This window comes from Phocoena phocoena, chromosome 20 (assembly GCF_963924675.1).
Source record: "Phocoena phocoena chromosome 20, mPhoPho1.1, whole genome shotgun sequence".
Classification (NCBI taxonomy): Eukaryota; Metazoa; Chordata; class Mammalia; order Artiodactyla; family Phocoenidae; genus Phocoena; species Phocoena phocoena.
The window spans coordinates 49,679,538-49,697,256 of NC_089238.1; the positions used below are offsets into that span (position 1 = coordinate 49,679,538).

The following is a 17,719-nucleotide window of genomic DNA, read 5'->3' on the forward strand; positions in this document are numbered from 1 at the left end:
ACAGAACTCTCAACCGGCTTTTACTTCCAGCCGAGCGGCCGTGCGAGCTCGTGGGTGCTTTCCCCCTAGGTCTTCTCAGGCCCCGCCTCCTTTGACTCCGGCAGCTGCGCAATTGCGGAGACTGGATTCACCTGCCGAGTCGGAGGAGGGGCTTCGGGCGGCACAGTGCGCAGGCGCGAGCGTTCGGGGCTGGCGGCGCGCGGCGCTCGGTTGAAGCGGGAGTGAGTTCTGGTCGCGGAGACCCGGCAGCAGGCGAGCTAGCGGGTGACCGGGCGCCTCCTCTGCAGCCATGGCAGCCCTGCGCTACGCGGGCCTGGACGACACGGACAGCGAGGACGAGCTGCCCCCGGGCTGGGAGCAGAGAACCACCAAGGACGGTTGGGTTTACTATGCCAAGTAAGGGGGCCGCCGGGGGGCCGCCGGGTTTGGGACGCAGCTGGAACCCTGCCGCTCACCTGCCCGGGACTCCACGCTGCCTTCGAATGCCACCTGCGCGGGGAGGGCCGCGGGCTCGCGCTCAGGCTTGGCCTGGGAGGGCGAAGTGGAAGTCATGGTTGAAGAGTTTCAGGGGGAAGGCTGCCGGGGTCCTGAGGACGGGCCATCCCCCTCTCTGGCCCTGGGTCCAGTGGGGGTCACCTGGCGGCGCTCAGACGCGCCCTCTGCTGCCCAGTAGGCAGCGCTGCACGGTGCAAGGATGGCAGACCGGCCTCATTCCCTTTGCCCCCCCCAAAATGAGAAAAAAATGCCGATGCCCCAATCCTTTCTGGGGCGTCTGGGTTGATGACCTAGGAGTGTGTATTTTTAACAAGTGTCCTAGTATAACTATGTGTGTATATATATATATGTATACATATAAAATGGCTAATACAGCTTTACTATAGTTCTCAGCAAAGTTTTGGAAACACCCGGAGACCCTTTTTCTCACCACTTACTGTGTGACCTTGGGCCATTGGAATAACTCTCAGTCACGGGTTTCTTACCTGCTAAATACGTTGGTTGGAGAGTTTTAGTTGAGGCCCTGTACGTAAAGGCTTAGCACAGGCCTAAACATACTCAATGCTGGATAACTCTTAGCCTTTCCTGATTTCTGCAGCTGTGACAGCACCTTCTAGGCCTGATATTAGAATCACCTGGGGACCATCATAACTATAGATTTGGGGTCTCCACAGAGACACTCATGCAGCAGGCAGCCAACATAGGGATTCTTTTTTTTTAAGCTTTCCAGCTGAGGCAGGTTACGGCTTTGAGAAGCATGGATGTAAATCGGTGATTTGCAACACCTGGGAAACAAACTCTCTTTTCCTGGCTCCCACCTCCAGGGATTCTCATTTAATTTTCTTGCCCCGCCTCCCGCCCCTAGTGGTAGGTTGTGAAATCTTCCCACGTGATTCTAATCTGCCCAAGGTTGTGAGCCTCTGCTGCCTTCGGTGGCTTGCTAGAAAGAAAAACTGGAGGAAACGACCTTGGTGAGTTCATTCAAGACACATTGGGAATGTATCCTGTGCCAGGCTCTTTGCTGGGCATTGGTTTTACTGAGATAAATAAGACCACTCGTTGGGATTTCCCTGGCCGTCCAGTGGTTAAGACTCTGCATCCTCAGTGCAGGGGGCCCAGGATCGATCCCTCGTCGGGGAACTAAGATCCCACATGCCACATGTCGCGGCAAAAAAAAAAAAAGTAAAAACATAAGACCGCTTGTCACTTTCATGAGTGCCCAGTCTTATAGGACAGAGCGACGTGCAGTGACGTGGTCCCCACGCAATGTGTGTAGTGAGTGGCAATGAGCTGTGTGGGTAGGTGGTGAGGTGCCTGGGGCAGTGGGCACCTGAGCTGTGCCTTAGAGCACAGGTAGAAGTGGGCAGGTCAAGGGGCAGCAGGGCAGCCCAGGTAGAAGAAACAGAGGCGCGGCCTGTGCGGTGGTGCAGGAACATGAAGATTGAGGTGGGAAGGAAGGACACAGTTGATTTATGGAGGCCTTTCTGTGCCTCGGAGGATCTGGGGTCTGTCAGCAGGACCCATGTGTCCACTGAAGACTTGGAGCCAGGGAGTGACCTCGGGTTTGTGTCTTTAGAAGGAAGATTTCTGCTCTGGAGAATTGAAGGGGCATTTCTAGCAGCAGGGAGCCAGGGGGCAGTTGGCGGGCTCCGGGCAACTCCTGAATGGGCATTTGCTGTTGCTCAGCCTTTGCATGAAGCGCTCTTTCATCCCTCAGAGCTGAGCTTTAATGTCACTGCCCACGAGAGCGTTCCCTTGCATCGGCCCTGCGCCTGCCTTCCACCTTTGCTCTCCCTTGTCTGTAGTTTTCTACGCTCTACTCGGCCCTGTTTTGCTCTCTGTCCCTCCCCAGGTTGTCAACTTCGTGAGGGTGGGGACCTTTTCTCGTTCCCCTCTGTATCCCCCATGCTTAGCATCCTGGCGCCGTAAAGTAAATCCAGGGAACGAGTCAGTTAGCTCATCTAGGGAAGGTTTCCCGCGGGCCTCCCTGGGCAGGTGGCGTTCTAGGCCCTGGGGACACGAAGATGCGCACGGCCTACCTGCCGGCTTCGGGGGGCTCCTCTGCTCCTGCTCTGGGTGGGGCCTGTCCCCTTCGGGCTGCTGCCCCCAGAGCTCCCTGGCTTCCTTTCAAGTTCGCCTGGAACCTTCCGTTCGGTCTGGAGGCCCCTTCGCCTTCGCTCACCCTGCCTCCTGCACCTCACCTTGTGTTGGGTGGCCTTTCCCATCTGCTGCCTTCCTGGGTGGCATCCACCGTCTGGGCTTGGGGTTCTTCTTTCCCTTGGTAAGACCTACACGCCCCAGCCAGCTCTGCTGACAGCTTCCTGGGAGCCCATGGCCAGGGGACTCTGTGGCGCCTATGCGGTCTCTGAAAAGTACGCCCCTCTCTGCCTCCTGCCCCCCACCCCCACCCCGGTATCTGGCCCTGTTGTTTACACTGACTGTGGTGACAAGGCTTGGCGGGCTCCCAGCTGGGGGGTGGGAGTACCTCTGCAGACTCTCTCTCCTGTCCTACTGGCCTTCCGTTCTTTGGCTTGGGGTGGAAGGATGCCCCTGACCCATCCTGACCCTGGATTCCCAGCAGTCCCCCTTGATCTCTCCTGACCTGCAAGCATCCTGATCCTTCTTTTCACTCCTGATTCTAGAAGGTCACTTGTCCCCTGGGGTCTGGGCAACTTGGCTGATAGATTGCCCTTGCAGTCGTTCCTTTTTTCCATGGTCTTCATCCCACCGTGGCAGGGTTGTGCCCAAGGGCAGAGGCTGTAGCTCCCAACCAGGCCTCTTGGGTCTTGTGGGAAACCCCGTCGTAGTCTGGCCCCTCTTCTGTTGTGTGGGTTCTGTCAACCCCTCAGGCTCCCTGAGTGCACTCCCAGGGTGCACTCAGACCTCAAAGACACACGTGTCCCCTGGCTCAAGGCCCCCCAGGCTGGGCTCCCCTGGAGGGGACGTTCACCCTGCCGAGGACAGACCTGTTACCACAGAGAGCTGATGAGCCTTTCTCCCTTCCCTAGCACAGTCCGGAGAAGCCCCTCTGCCTTAACCAGGGGGTGGGGCCTGAAGGACGAGGTCTTGGTGCTGGGGGCTGTGGATGCCGTCGCCTGGGCCGTCCTGGGTCCTCCACTCCCGCCCCCTTTTATTCTGAAGCCCGGGCCTCTTGGCAGCAGAGGGATGACTGGCCTGCCCCGATGGGAGGCAGGCCCCTGTCCACAAGTGGCTCTGGGTCTCCCAGTTAACTCCAAGAAGCTATGCTTAAGGAAGAAAAAAACAACTTAGAGGAAAATACTTGAAAGTGATAGCCGTGTAATGTGGTGTGAATTTAATTTTGATCCCTTTGTTTTAAATTAAGATCACTGTTAATTATCTTTTTAAATGACAAAAAGCTTACTGAAAGAAAAGAAAAAAAGGGCTTCTGTTTAAAGGAGAGTAAGATAATTTGGGGACATGTGTTGTAATTTTCTGTTCATTAAAAAGTCATTTTAGATTACAATGAGAAAGGAACACCCTTTTATTAATTTTTATATAAAAGTTTATTTAAAATAATCCTTTTCTGTCAAAGGCACGGTTCTTAGTTCTTCACACATTACTCACTGAGTCCTCTATGACCCCAAGTAGTAGGGCCATTATTTTCCCCTTTGTACTGATGGGGAAACTGAGGCTGGAGGTTGAAAAACTTCTCCAAGGGATCCGAATTACCAAATGTAACCTGGTTCTTACTCCTTTTTGGGCTTCCTTTCTGCAGTCAGGGTTTGATGGTGGGGCGATAACACAGGTGGGAGTTGGTCCTTGCTGATACCCTCTGTTTGTACAGGGATCTAATTGTTCACCAGTCGCTGTCCCAGGTATGGTGTCTCTTACCTTTCCAGCAGCTCTGTGAGGTGGATGTGCTTCTAGGGAGACTGGCTCACTGAGTGCAGGCAGTGCAGGAGCTCAGGTCTTTGGCCTTTTGAGTCCAGTGTCCACTGTGTCCTTGTACTGGCCACCGATAGTTCGCAAAAACACCGGAAGCCAGCAGTTCCTGGAAAGACCCTGCTTTTGACATGCAACGTCTTACAAGAGCGTTCACAAGCTCTCTGTGTTTATTCTCTTTAAAATCATGGATAGGGAAGGAATATTCTATCATCTGGTTGTCAGTGATTAAGTATTATTTTCTACTTTGGCCTGAGCATGTGAACTCTGAATGCCTCTTGAAACATGCAGCTGTTTCCTTGATGAAGTAATTTTATGTTTTTCTCCACACTGGATCAGCTGTTGACAGGTGTTGCTAGTCTGTTATTGGCCCATGGTTTCATTGATAACTGTGTGTGCTCTTCTGAGATGAAATGCTAGTTTGGCACAGAAATCAGACTAGTTTGTATATTTGATTTGTTGAAAATAATAGAACTTTTGAGGGCTTTTTATGCCAAGTACTGTGTTCAACCCTTTATTTACAGTATCCTCGTAGCATTCTCCTCAGATGAATACTAGGATTATTATGCAGACGAGGAAATTGAGGCTCCAAAGGTGAGTGACTGACCTACAGAGCTGCCTTACCGTCTTGGATGAAATTAGGAATCAGTGCTTAAAAAACACTTTGAAGTTAAATCTGTGGAAAGAATAAACATTTAAGAAGATTAAGGTTATATCTAAATGGTACATGCATATCAGCATTATAAATTTGACTGAAGTTTTTCAATTTATCCTGGAATAAAACTAAAACAAGTACAAAACAAAACACCTCTTTAGGTATTTTGAGTGATTCAGCGAGATTCCTAGAGTTGACCCCCAGTTGGGGTCAAGTCCCCTTCCTCTGGCTTCACCACCAGCTAACAGATACAGGTTTTCGGGAGATTTTTCCCAGTCTGCTGCTGCTTCCAAACTAGAGAATTTGACCTGATGCAAACAGTAACAGTTATAATCTGAATATTTCTTTCTGACTGTCTGACTTGAGTACTCTTGAGTGAGTATCACGTGGGGGACAAAAAAAATTAATGCCATTGATTAATTTTTAGAAGTGTAACTTTTACTTACTACGTATTCCGTGGATTTTTTTTTTTTTTTTTTAACAGTCACACGGAAGAGAAGACTCAGTGGGAACATCCGAAAACCGGGAAAAGAAAGCGAATAGCAGGAGGTTTGTATGTTGTTGTCGTAAAGCAGAGACCCTTGTATTTAAAGCATTAATCAGATGGGAAAACTGTCACAGGAGCTGGACTCTCCCTCTGGGGAGTTTGTAGGATTCGGTAGAAGGAAGTGACGAGCTCTTGGGGTGGAGTGCTTAGGATGATTTCTTAAATAAGAAAGTATTAAAATAATAGGGGCCTTGAATTCACAGTTCATTAGAGTTTTCCGTAGTTGCACTGTTTGTAAAGTTGGTCTTGGTTCCTATCCTGGAATTAAATATATCAGCGTTTGATAGAATCCGTAAAGCTTGCCTTGACTTGTAGGTGCTTCTGAGTAAGTGTGTCATGCATGGAATAGAAGTGTAAGGAGGTCCCTGCTCTCAAGAGGTTGAGGGTCCATTTGAAAAGACAACATGTGCCCTTGGGAAAAAAATGCAACCGGTCTATAACATGAATCTTCACAGGTCAGCATATGAACGGTATTGGGTGCCTGCTGTAGTGTAGATACGTTCTGGGAATTCATTCAAGGGAGAATTCATGTTGGTTGGAGCAACCAATAAGGGTTTTGTGAAAAGCAGAAGCTGAATGGAGTGTTGAATGATCAAGAACGAAATAGTATTTTATTTTATTTTTTGGCCACATGGCTTTCAGGATCTTAGTTCCCCGACCAGGGATTCAACCCAGGCCCAGCAGTGAACGTGTGGACTCCTAACCACTGGACTGCCAGGGAATTCCCAAGAATGAAATAGTCTTAAAAATAGAGTTGCCATATGATTCAGCAGTCCTGCTCCTGGGCATATATCCAGAAAAAAACCATAATTCAAAAAGCTACACACACTCCTCTCTTCATAGAAGCACTATTCACAGTAGCCGAGACAGGGAAGTAACTTGACTGTCGATCAGAAGATGAATGGATAAGGATGATGTGGTATTGGGTTGGCCAAAAAGTTCCTTCGGTTTTTAAGTAAAAATAAGACACATTTTTCATTTTCCCAAGAACTTTGTTGAACAACGTATTCACCGTTTTGTTCCACTACCTTCTGCCATTTTTCAGTCAACTTCATAATTCCATCTTCCCAGAACTTTTTATCTTTTTGAGCAAAGAACTGTTCCAGGTACCTTCTACTGTCTTCCAGGGAATGGAAATATTTTCCATTAAGAGAATTTTGTAAAGACCGAAACAAATGGAAATCTGAAGGTGCAGTGTCTGGTGAATACGGCAGATGAATCAGAACTTCCCAGCCAAGCTGTAACAGTTTTTGCCTGGTCACCAAAGAAACATGCAGTCTTGCATTATCCTGATGGAAGATGATGCGTTTTCTGTTGACCAATTCCGAACGTTTTTCGTCGAGTGCTGCTTTCAGTTGGTCTAACTGGGAGCAGTACGTGTTGGAATTAATCGTTGGTTTTCCAGAAGGAGCTCATATTAGAGGACTTCCTTCCAATCCCACCATATACACAACATCGCCTTCTTTGGATGAAGACTGGTTTGCTGTGGTTGGTGGTGGTTCATTTTGCTTGCCCCACGATTTCTTCCGTTACACATTATTGTACAGTATCCACTTTTCATCGCCCGTCACAATTTGTTTTAAAAACAGAATATTTTTCTTACGTTTAAGTAGAGAATTGCATACAGAAATACGGTCAAGAAGGTTTTTTTTGCTTAACTTATGTGGAACCCAAACATCAAAGCGATTAACATAACCAAGCTGGTGCAAATGATTTTCAGCGCTCGAGTTGGATATTTTGAGTATATCGGCTCTTTCCTGCATGGTATAATGTTGATTGTTCTCAATGTCTCGATTTGATTGCTATCAACTTCAACTGGTCTACCTGACCATGGAGCATTGTCCAGTGAGAAATCTCCAGCATGAAACTTCACAAACAACTTTTGACACGTTCCATCAGTCACAGCACCTTCTCCATATACCGCACAAATCTTTTTTTGCGTTTCATTTGCGTTTTTACCTTTCTTGAAATAATAAAGGATAATGTGCTGAATATGTTGCTTTTTTCCCTCCATCTTCAATATTAAAATGGCTACACAAAAATTCACCAGTTTTGATGTTTTTTTTAAAAGGCATGCTGTTACGACAGCTGTCACAGTACAGTCTAACAAAATTGTTTCGAATGAAGTTAGACAACTAAGCACTAATTGAGTCATCTTATGGAAAACACTGAACAAATTTTTTGGCCAACCCAATACAAAGGAATATTACTCAGCCATGAAAAAGAATGAAATAATACCATTTGCAGCAACATGGATGGACCTAGAGATTATCATACTAAGTGAAGTAACTCAGAAAGAGAAAGACAAATATCATATGTTATCACTTGTATGTGGAATCTAAAATGTGCCACAGATGAACATATCTACGAAACAGGAACAGATTCACAGACATAGAGAACAGGCTTGTGGTTGCGAAGGTGAGGGTGGGGGAGGGATGGATTGGGAGATTGGGTTTAGCTGATACAAACTATTATATATAGCATTGGTAAACAACAAGGTCCTACTGTATAGCACAAGAAACTGTATTCAATATCCTGTGATAAAGCATAATGGAAAAGAATATGAAAAAGAATATATGTCAAACTGAGTCACTGCTGTACAGCAGAAGTTAACGCTGTAAATTAACTATACTTCAATAAAATTAAAAAAAAAAAAAAGAATGAAATAGTGTTACTTCCAAGCAAGAGGCAGAATGTAGAGTCTGGTTGGGGTAATGGGCCTTCTGTACCTGCCATAGTTGGAGCATGTGACCTGCTGGTCTGGTGGGATAAGTCTGGGGCTGGAAGGGCAGGGGCTTCAGTTCACCCCACACCACCCCACCCCCACCCCCACATAAACCTGTTGTCCTTCTGTGTTTCAGATTTGCCCTATGGATGGGAACAAGAAACTGATGAGAATGGACAAATGTTTTTTGTCGAGTAAGTGTCTACAAAGAAACTTCTCAGCCATCTTGCTTTTTATTTAATTAATTTATTTTTAATACATTTATTTATTTATTTTTGGTTGCATTGGGTCTTTGTTGCTGCATGTGGGCTTTCTCTAGTTGTGGCAAGCCGGCGCTACTCTTTGTTACGGTGCGCGGGCTTCTCATTGTGGTGGCTTCTCTTATTGTGGAGCGTGGGCTCTAGGCGTGTGGGCTTCAGTAGTTGTGGCTCGCAGGCTCGGTAGTCGTGGCACACGAGCTTAGTTGCTCCACGGCATGTGCAATCTTCCTGGACCAGGGCTTGAACCCGTGTCCCCTGCATTGGCAGGTCGATTCTTAACCACTGGGGAAGTCCCATTCTGCTTTTTAATAGGAACTTTTTTGTACAAGGAATATACATTGACTGTAGGAAAATATTATATAGTGTATAACTAATCCTATCAGCAGGACTAACTACTTTTAGCAATTTTTGGATTTTTTTCTTCCAGTCTTTCTATATAAGTGCTTAAAAAAAAAATGTATTGCACTAACTGTTTGGTAAACTGTTTTTTCCACATAATTCTTATGAGCATTTTCTCATATCTTTATAAATTTTTGAAGACAATGATGTTTAACGGTTATATAGTATTATTTTGTATAGATATACTGTAATTTATCAAATTACCTACTGGGCATTGATGTTGTTAAATTCCTGTGATCTGGCGTCTGTACAGGCAGACCTTGTCTTATTGCACTTTGCAGATACTGCGTTTTTTACAGATTGACGGTTTGTGGCAACTCCCCCTCAAGGGAGTCTTTTGGCTCCATTTCTCCAGTAGCAGTTGCTCAGTTCGTGTCTCTGTCACGTTTCGGTAATTTTCGCAATATTTCAGACCCTCCACTAGCAAAAACGTTGGTGACTCACTGAAGTCTCAGGTGATGGTTAGCGTTTTTTAGCAATCAAGTATTTGTTAATTAAGGTGTGTATATTTTTTTAGACACGATGCTGTTTCACACTTAACAGACTGTAGTGTAAACATAACTTTCATATGCACTGGGAAACCACACAATTTGTGTGACTCGGTTTATTGCGTGCGACACTGACTTTTTTTTAAAGTTTATTTATTTATGGCTGCGTTGGGTCTTCATTGCTGCACGCGGGCTTTCTCTAGTTGCAGCGGGCGAGTGGGGGCTACTCTTTGTTGCGGTGCGCGGGCTTCTCACTGCGGTGGCTTCTCTTGTTGTGGAGCATGGGCTCTAGGCGTGTGGGCTTCAGTAGTTGTGGCTTGCAGGCTCTAGAGAATAGGCTCAGTAGTTGTGGCGCATGGGCTTAGTTGCTCTTCGGCATGTGGGATCTTCCCGGACCAGGGCTCGAATACGTGTCCCCTGCATTGGCAGGCGGATTCTTAACCACTGCGCCACCAGGGAAGCCTGACACGGACTTTATTGCATTGGTCTGGAACTGACCCTGCAATGCAATATCTCCAAGGTATGCCTGTAATTATAAAGAATGTTTTGAGCATCCTCTTCTGTAAAACTATCCTTGGAATAAATTCCAATAACAAACAGCAACAGTAACCACGCATCTGGGACCTAACATGAGCCAGGCATGTTCTAACCACCTTATACCTGTAGTATTAGCTCATTCAGTCCCTGAAATGCCCTAAGGGAGGCGAGCGCTAGGCTGCCTGGCCAGTCATTTTCCCACTCTGATCCCGTTAGAGAGGTGTGCTGGTAAATGCTTAACAACCAGTTCCCTGGGGGGAAAAGCCCATATTTGTTTCCGCGGTATAAATACTTCCCCTATAGCTTATTTCCAGCTACCGAGGTAAAGTCGCTGAGGAGTTGGGAAGAGAGATGCACATTTGGCTCTTGTGAGCCAGATCACCCGGCTCCCCGCCTGCTCTGTCCTCTGTAAGACACTGGAGTCAAAATGCTTACCTGGCATCTGTGGTTATAAGTAAAATGAAAGTTGGATTATTCTTGAGTCTTAGTGTTTATGGGGTGGTGAGTATTGATTTTAAACTGTATATAATTGTACACACACATACACACACAAATACATTTTTTTAATGTTTTCATTTATTTTTTGGCTGCACTGTGGGGCTTGCGGGATCTTAGTTCCCTGACCAGGGATCAAACCTGGGCCCTCGGCAGTGCAAGTGCTGAGTCTTAACCACTGGACTGCCGGGGAATTCCCACAAATGCATTTTAAATCATGAAATCTTTCTTTCTGGAGAGTTCTTAATAGTTTTCAAGATATTTTGAGGTCTATCTCAAACCCCAAGGTCACATTTAAAATGTAAAAAATAAACCTGTTCTGTAAGGAGCAACCTATTCATCTGTATGAACAGGTTGTACTGATGTATTTTAATATACTGTTTATAGTACCAGTATAGTTTAATATTCTTTCTACAAGATTTCAATCAACTCCAAATCAAAACTATAGTGTGTGAGTACAGCCTTATAATGAAAATTATTAGAATTTTAGTAGGCTGGTTTCATATTTACTGTCTTTTATCATTTTGAGTTTTCTACTTCTTTACCAATCTTCTTAGGCCCTTGCACATAAGAGATTTAATTGAAATCTACTGACAATAGAGTGCCTGATGGATCTTATAGCCACATTTACATGAATTAAAAGAGAAAAACCCCAAAGCCTACTCCGTGTTTGAGATCTGAGGGTACAAGGCAGTGCTTTGTAACAGCCTATTTTACAGGCAGATCTGAAGAAAATGCTTCGATGGCTGTCTTTCTAGGCAGGAATATAATCCTTCTGGAGGCCAGAAGATAGATTAAATGGACCCGGGTCTTTCCAGGGTTAAGAATAAGCCTTTTTTAGTCCATGAAAAATGGGGTTTGCCTAGCCTAAACTATAAGATTATCTTGTAATTATAAATGCCTGTGTTCAGTACTGTAGGTTCACTGCTTTCTCCTTTTCTTTGCAGCCACATAAATAAAAGAACTACCTACTTGGACCCAAGACTGGCATTTACTGTGGACGATAATCCTACAAAGCCAACCACCAGACAGAGATACGACAGCAGCACAACGGCCATGGAAATCCTCCAGGGCCGGGATTTCAGTGGCAAAGTGGTCGTGGTTACCGGAGCGAATTCGGGAATAGGTAGGTTGTTAACTGACAGCGATGGTTGTTGTTATTATTATTTTTTTTGTCACTGCTATGATGAAATCCGCTTTAGTCTAACCATAAGAAAACTTTGTTTGGTGGTTCTCTAATTTAAAAGGTATTTATAGCCTTTTCAGCTATCGTGTCATTAAAGTTCTGGGCCCTTTTTCAGTCCCAGAGTTTCCATGGAAGGAGGGCCGTGTCAGGGCTGACCTTGAATTCTCTGAAAGCTGAACACTCAGCAGAAGACGGTGGCTATTTTGGTTCTTAAAGATGAGAGACAGCTGGCTCTGTCTAGGAGTTTCTGACCTGGTCTGCGTGGTGTGCGGACATGGTCCAGTTACCTGGGTTCTTCGGCCCAACGCTGACTGGTAATGGAATATCGGGAACAGTGGTGTGTCAGGGCTTTGGGACAAAGGACACTGCAGCTGTCCGTTGGTTATGGAGAATATGATTTTCTTTGGAGAACAGGATCTTATTTCTTTGCAGAGTTGGAGAATTAGTTGCCCTCTTGGTTGCCCGCGTTTAACTGCGGTGACGGTCACGAGGGAGGGGCTCCGGGGGTGTCCTCTCCTTAGCCTCATGGGCTGGTAGAGAAGCTGTGGCAAAGCAGATGCTCCTGCATTCACTCTCCAGATGATTTAATTCTTATTTTGCTTTGGTCCATTGACAGGAATATCTGACTCTGTAAGAACCAGCTGCTTTGAGTAAGGATATGCATCCTCAGGTTAATTTACAGAGACAAAACATGGAATTGTGTTCAGCTGTCTTCTGGCAAGTTCTCTCCTTGTCACCCTTCATGGTGCTCCCCCCTCACTGGCCTTCTCTCTCACCAGCTTTGTCTCCTCACTGCACTTCTTTCTCCGTCTTGCTTAATTTTCGGTGACCTCTTCTTGAACTTGCAGAAGCATTCCCTGGTATCATCAGGGCAAGTATAGGAAGTGACATACATTCTTGGAGGATCAATTGTTATATAGTACAGGGTTGAAAATCTAACAGGCTACGGTCCCAGAGCGGAACTTTTGACTGTACCTGTCCATTAAGGCAAAGAAGCAGATGGAATTTTTTTTTTTTAAATGAAAGGGATTTATTTAAAATCAACTCTCAGACCTCATCCTGGGCTCAGAATATGTTCAGTTCGGTTTTCTGAATCACATCGTGGTTCATTCTATTTAATTGTCATCGATAGGAAAAGCTGATGATGCTATATTAAAAGTAACAGCTGGATCCTCAGTCATCCAGGAAGCAGTATGTCGTGTTGATGGCGTTGACTACCGTTACGTGAGCGTGCGGACCAAGACAGTGTAGAATAATTAAGAAAAAATAAGGACTTAAGTAAAATACCTCTTCTTATTTAACACTCAGTTAACCAGAGAATTAACTAAAAGATCTCATTCCCTTAATCTCGTGGCTAGACAGTTTCTTCCTTTTATTAGTAAGATAAGTGACTCCTGTTGGTTTGTGCGTAAGTGTTCAAACTTGGCTCTGTCTGACGTTCGATGGCAGGCCTCCTGGAGCTCTGCTGAAGATTTGCCACGTCAGGCCTATGACATCATAATCCAGGACTAAAGGCACTGGTCCAGAATGTTCAAAGAGCTACGTGTAGTTGGGTATTGCATCCTGGTCGGAAGGGAGGAGGAGGTTCTGAAGCATTGAGAAGAAATGTGTCGTTGGTCAGAGTGGACCTCGGACCTTTCGGAGGCAAGCTCTGTGCCTCTTCCCAGCTACCGCTTCCCCTTCCTGAGGTCCCCGATCTTTTTTGTGGGCCCTGCAAGTAGGTGCCTGTGATCCAGTCACATGTGATGGTAAGTCGGACAGCTCAGGCTGGAAGGGAGGTTGGGGAAGGTCTCCGAGCGCACCCCCCATCCCCATTTCCCCAGCTCGAACCTTTGTTGCCTTCAGCTCTGCCTGGTCTCCCCGTGACCCCTCCAGTCTCGAGAAGCCCGAGTCTAGGGGAGTGCTGGAGATTTGTCTGCTTAATATTTGAAATAACATCAGACCGAACATTCCAGGCAATCAGATCCTCGCAAAGAACTCTGGCGCTGCAGCCGTGGCATCAGGCTTAAAGAAAAGAGCCGAAGGCAAGCCCGTGGCTTTGCCGTCATCACTTAGGCAGCTTTTATATCCCACGCGGCTGCCTTAGAGAGTGTCCTTGTCCAAGTCGGCTGTGCCTTCCAGATAAATTTCTTCCTTCTCCTGAGCTATGAAACACGCCAATTTAGAAATCGCTATCACCACTCTGTTTCTGCCCCTTTGAAATGGAACAGCTGAGCGCAGAATGAATCAGGCATCTTCACTCCCAACACTCCTCGGCGTCCGGGAGTCATCTCCTCTTGAAGCTTGAATGGCGTTGGCCTGCACTTTTCCTCTTGCTGCTCAGGGGAGCCCGGTTCCTACGTGTGAACTGTCCAGTCTTTAGCCTCATGGATGTTTGTGCTCTTGGGAGCAGAGTGGGCTGTTAAAAAACATACCGGTCTTTATTTTGAGAGTGGTGATTCCACAGCTAAAAACACAGGTAACCTAATTGGCTTTACAAAGGTTGGTTTACAATTCTGGTGTTCCCAGTGATGCTTTTTGTTCGTGTTTTTGAATTCCCTGCAAGGCACCTCTCTGTTGGACTTGCCATTGGGAGGGGGCTCTCTGTTGTGAAGGGGACGCTCGGGCGGTGAGAGGGGACGCCTTCCGTGGTGGACGGCAGGGACGTGCCAAGACACTGCCCCCTTTGACGTGGCCTCTATCCATATTCTCTCTTGTCGTCCATGTTGGGTACCTCGCCCCCCTCCACCCCGGCTGTAAGTGATACAGAACTGTATTTTGAACTTTGGATATTTTATGTTCCGAAGGCAATTGGAGGGACTCCTGCGTATTAATTCAGCTTATAAAGATCAGGGTGGATCAGGTCGATAGAAGGATTCAGAGGAAATGCCACAATAAAGCGTTTTGAATTCTTGGAAGTTTGTAGACAGATACTGCGGTTGACTGGGTTCAGCTGTCCAGATGGGGAGTCGGCAAACTACAGCCCGTGGGCTAAATCTGACTCCCGCCTGATCTTGCAAGTAAAGTTTTACTGGACCATGGCCACGCCTGTTTATTTCCGTTTTGTCTGTGGCTGTTTTCATGTGACCAGCAGAGTTGCATAAATACGGCAGAGACCCTGTGGCCTGCACAGCCTAGAATATTTACTGTCTGGCCCTTAATGGAAAACGTTTGCCTACTCCTGCCTCAGATGGTCTAATCCCTTTCAAAATAAGATCACCCCAGCATGCTGTGAGTCAGCCACAAGTTAGGTAAAATTTAGATAAAGTGGATGCCCCAGGCCACGAGGAAGATGGTGGCAACACATACGTGTCTGTTGGGGATGCCCCCCCAGTGCCTGTGTCTCCTGCCTCACCTCTGTCCCCAGCCTTAGGGAGCTGCAGGCCTTAGGACGGTGCAGCCTCTGAAATGACACTCTTCTCTCATCGACCTTTGTTTAATGAGCCTTCTGAACCCTAAGAACTTCGTGTAGACTGAGCGCTGTAGCTTGCGGACCTGTCTTGGTGGAGCTCAGCCTCTCAGTGTCCACGGGGAAGTCACCTGTGCACCCAGAGCTTCCTTCTGCCAGCAGACCGCGAGGCCGGGAGCCCCGGTCCCGACGGCTAAGCCGTAGAGGCAAGGGAGGAGTTCATTTCTGTTTGTGGTCAGCTTAGCGCTGGGCAGGAAGGGGCGGGTGTCCACGGCGACCTGGAGTTAGTGGCTCGATGACTCTGATTTGGTAAAAAAACGAAAACAAACGAATGGAAATGGCTTCAACATGGTGATCATTAAATATGGACCTTAACGCGAAGTCTCTGGAGAGGGGGTCTCGGAGGTTTCCTGTTGCGGAAGATGCCATAGCTGCTTTTCTAGACTCGGCCTGTCAATCAAGCGGATTGGGCTCTGCTTATAAATAGCTCAGTACAAAATGCTGCCTTCTCAAATCTGAGGGCTGACATGTGCTCCTCCAAGGCCGGACCCTTCTCACGAGGGGTTACCTGAAGGCCTAAATATGGGGCGGCGCCTGCCCTGCACACTGTCCCTGGGAGCGGGGACGTTTGTTGGAAATCGTGCAGATAGTTGCAGGGAGCAGATTGATCATCGTGGCACCCACGGAGTGAAATCCAGGTTCTGTCAAACAACCATTGAAAAAATATTAACAAGTATGCACAGCTTAGCTATTTTCAGTCCCCTGTTCACTGGCAATGATGAATGATAAAGCTTTCTTCCTAACTTCCAGTCTTAAACCAGTAGTGGTTAAAATTTGGTTTTTGAATCCCTTTCCGAGTATAGTCAGGATGAAAAATTTCTTCGACCCTTTGAAGTTTCATAACACTGGGCTGTTTCGAATGTTGTGACTTGAAATCTGGAATAGCCTGGCCTGGTTTCGATTTGTGATTCAGAGGACCCGTTAACAAGAACAAAACTGTTTTTTTGCCTGAACATATACAAGCTGACCACCTCAGCATACACCAGGAAAATGTATTTTGGGACTGACACTTTAATTTTCTATTGGTATTTATGTTATATATAATAAACCTCCCTAAGGTTCATTACAGGGATTCTAATAATGTGTGTACGTGTATACACACACTTACATACCAAAATTTATATACTTTGAGATATAAAAAGTATTGGCTCAAGCTATCAAAGTGAACCCCAAATTTGTTCTTGAAACAAAATGAAGGTATTGGATTTCCATGTGGGAATCCCCAAATGTCGTAGTTTAATGTTGAAATTGGTTGTTTTGGCTTAGAGAGCCTGCTTTTTAGAGCTTGGGGTCTTGTTGCAAAATCATGTGTTGAAATTACAGTGTGAAGTGGAGTTGCCATATTGTTTTATCCTACAAATCATCACCGCGATGAATCCATATCTGGTGTAGATTCTACCAGTTCTACGGTAGTACAAGAGAAGTGCTTTTCTTCATGCAGAAAAGTGTATTCATTGTTAACATTTTAAACCCACACTTTGACAGTAATGAACCAGACTCTCTTCCTCGCCACCCTCAGATCTTTGTTTTCTTTTCCACACCTAGTGTTACTAAAATTTGCCTTCTAGCCTAAATCATGCCTTTGACTTTTCTTCCTCAGTTTTTCCAAAAGATCCCGTAAATTTGAGGCCATAGGCCACCTTAGAGTCATTTTCTTGGTTAAAACTTACTCATATGGGGTCATTACACTAGGAATCTTGGAATGCCTGATTACAGTTTCCTTTCTGGTTGTCAACAAGACTTAAACTAGTGGGATTTTTTTTTTTTTTTTTTTCCGTACGTGGGCCTCTCACTGTTGTGGCCTCTCCCGTTGCGGAGCACAGGCTCCGGACGCGCAGGCTCAGTGGCCATGGCTCACGGGCCCAGCCGCTCCGCGGCATGTGGGATCTTCCTGGACCGGGGCACAGACCCCTGTCCCCTGCATCAGCAGGCGGACTCTCAACCACTGCGCCACCAGGGAAGCCCCTAAAACGAGTGGGATTTTGACATTTATCTTCTTTTTAAGAATCTGGTGCTCATTAAGTAGAGGAAAACTTTCTGAAATAATCTAATCTTTTGGGAATTCAGACTCCCATTTATTAAAAAAAATTTTTTTTAATACAGCACGTTCTTATTAATTATTTTATACATATTAGCGTATATATGTCAATCCCGGTCTCCCAACTCATGCTTTCCCCCCTTGGTGTCTCTACATCTGTGTCTGTTTCTGCCTTGCAAACCAGTTCATTTGTACCATTTTTCTAGATTCCACATATATGCGTTAATATACTAAAATTAGAAAAAGCTTTTAAAATTTTTAATTTATTTTTTGGCTGCATTGGGTCTTCGTTGCTGCACGCGGGCTTTCTCTAGTTGCGGTGAGCGGGGGCTACACTTCCTTGCAGTGCATGGGCTTCTCATTGCGGTGGCTCCTCTTGTTGTGTGGCATGGGCTCTAGGCACGTGGGCTTCAGTAGTTGTGGCTCACGGGCTCTAGAGTGCAGGCTCGGTAGTTGTGGCGCACGGGCTTAGTTGTTCCGTGGCATGTGGGATCTTCCTGGACCAGGGCTTGAAGCCATGTCCCCTGCATTGGCAGGTGGATT

The 17,719-nt window shown here is 46.3% G+C and overlaps 1 protein-coding gene across 1 annotated transcript in view; it reads left to right on the forward strand.

The window, feature by feature from the left end:
• The first annotated feature begins 219 nt into the window (after positions 1-219).
• The window catches only part of WWOX (WW domain containing oxidoreductase), a 980,876-nt gene continuing 963,376 nt past the window's right edge, over positions 220-17,719 (forward strand). The window contains exons 1-4 of the mRNA XM_065898642.1: positions 220-396; positions 5,538-5,602; positions 8,462-8,519; positions 11,452-11,630. Of these exons, the coding sequence (XP_065754714.1) occupies positions 290-396; positions 5,538-5,602; positions 8,462-8,519; positions 11,452-11,630 (409 nt within the window). The 5' untranslated portion in view covers positions 220-289. The remainder of the gene's footprint in view (positions 397-5,537; positions 5,603-8,461; positions 8,520-11,451; positions 11,631-17,719) is intronic.